Below are 1,728 nucleotides of genomic sequence, written 5' to 3' on the forward strand. Positions count from 1 at the left end.
AAAAAAAAAAAAAAAAAAAAAAAAAAAAAAAAAAAAAAAAGACGAGCAGCGGCACTTCGGCGGCAGCTCAACAGCGCCGCTTCTTCTGCGGCACTTCGGCGTCGGGTCCTCCCTTTCTTCCTCTTCGGCGGCAATTCGGCAGCAGCTCAAAGAGGAAGAGAGGGAATGAGGGACCCGCTGCCGAATTGCCGCCGAAGACCCGGACGTGCTGCCCCGATACTGGACGGAGTGCCGCCCCTTTGAATTGGCCGCCCCAAGCACCTGCTTGCTAAGCTGGTGCCTGGAGCCGGCCCTGACACTGCAGCTGGAAGTGAGCCTCCCAGGCCAGGTTCACTGGCATGAGTCTGTGTACCAGCTGCAGCGTAGACATACCCATTGGGCCTTGCCCAACTTACCCCAACCGGCTAGCAGTGCTGCCATATTCTCCATAGCCTGGGGTCGTTGCTTGTCACGGATCAGTCAGCGCGATGACATTTTGAGAGGCAAGGCCCCATCGATCGTTACGGGGCATTCCGTCTCTGCCAGCACCGGTGACTGATCCTTACCTGTGTGAGAGCCGGAGAGCGAGCTGAGGAGCCGGGAGTGCTGGTTGGGTCCATCATGAACTTCTATGACATCATTGAGCGCTGTCTGGAAGAAGGCGAACTGCCCGAAAACCACTGTGAACGGAGAGAACGGAACCAGTAAGGGCAAGAGACAGGGAACACACTGCAATTCAACTAAAGCCAACCCTCAACGCTGAGATGCTTCAGCTTCAGGTACCTCCAGACTGTCTTGAGAACCCAGAGAAAAGTGCCCGATTGTCAGCCCTTCAGATGGAAATCCCTTATGTATCCACAAAGCAGGTACAACATGGGCAGCAGCAAGCTTCCAAAATGCTGGCTCACCAAGGTTTCATAGGCCAGAAGGGATCATATTATGGCGAGTCTAGTCTGGCCTGCTACATAGCACAGGCTATATAATTTCACCCAGTGATAATGATCAATTATTATTTATTATTTGTATTCTGATAGCACTAAGAAGCCTCCATCATGGACCAGAACTCCATGGTGCTAGGCGCTGTACAAACACAGAACAAAAAGCTAGTCCCTGCCCCAAAATGCTTAGGGCAAGATTTATTTCAAATTAAAAAATTATGCCCTTAATTGAGAACATAACATAAAAATGGCCATACTGAGTCAGACCCAAGGTCCATCTAGCCCAGTATCCTGTCTTCCGACAGTGGCCATTGCCAGGTGTTTCAGAAGGAACGAACAGAACAGGGAATCAAGTGATCCATCCCCTGTTGCCCATTCCCAGTTTCTGGCAAACAGGCTAGGGACACCATCCCTGCCCAATTCCAGCACCAAGCCCATCTGCTCTGGAAGGATAGCTCCTAGTGATGAAAAGATACTTGAATTTCCAGTCAGTCCTAGGCACCTCTGCTGAGACTGCCAATGAGGAAGTCACTCTGTGTTCCCCATTTTATTGCTTATTTTGTAAATGCACCCAGATGACCCCCAATCTCATCCATGGGAAAACGATAATGAGACGATCAGGCCATTTTCAAGTTGGTGTGTGCGGGTTTGGGGAATTTTTGTAAATTTTTCAAAATACAACAACAGTATTTTCCTCAAGAACCCAAGCCTCTATTTCCCCCCCTGAGCTGTGTATCTGTAAGTTGCAAACGCCCAGCTACAGATTCACAAACTGTAAGGTCCCTCACTGTGACATTCATCAAGCTGCAAC

At 49.7% G+C, this 1,728-nt stretch overlaps 1 protein-coding gene across 3 annotated transcripts in view; it reads right to left on the reverse strand.

The window, feature by feature from the left end:
* CSMD2 (CUB and Sushi multiple domains 2) overlaps nucleotides 1-1,728 on the reverse strand; it is a 376,903-nt gene that overhangs the window by 117,669 nt on the left and 257,506 nt on the right. For all 3 annotated transcript variants that reach the window (XM_026657125.1, XM_026657127.1, XM_026657126.1), the window contains exon 28: nucleotides 546-659. In XM_026657125.1, coding sequence (XP_026512910.1) covers nucleotides 546-659 — 114 coding nt within the window. The remainder of the gene's footprint in view (nucleotides 1-545; nucleotides 660-1,728) is intronic.

The sequence above is a fragment of the Terrapene carolina genome, unplaced genomic scaffold (assembly GCF_002925995.2).
Source record: "Terrapene carolina triunguis isolate 2854851 unplaced genomic scaffold, T_m_triunguis-2.0 Scaffold236, whole genome shotgun sequence".
Taxonomy (NCBI): domain Eukaryota; kingdom Metazoa; phylum Chordata; order Testudines; family Emydidae; genus Terrapene; species Terrapene triunguis.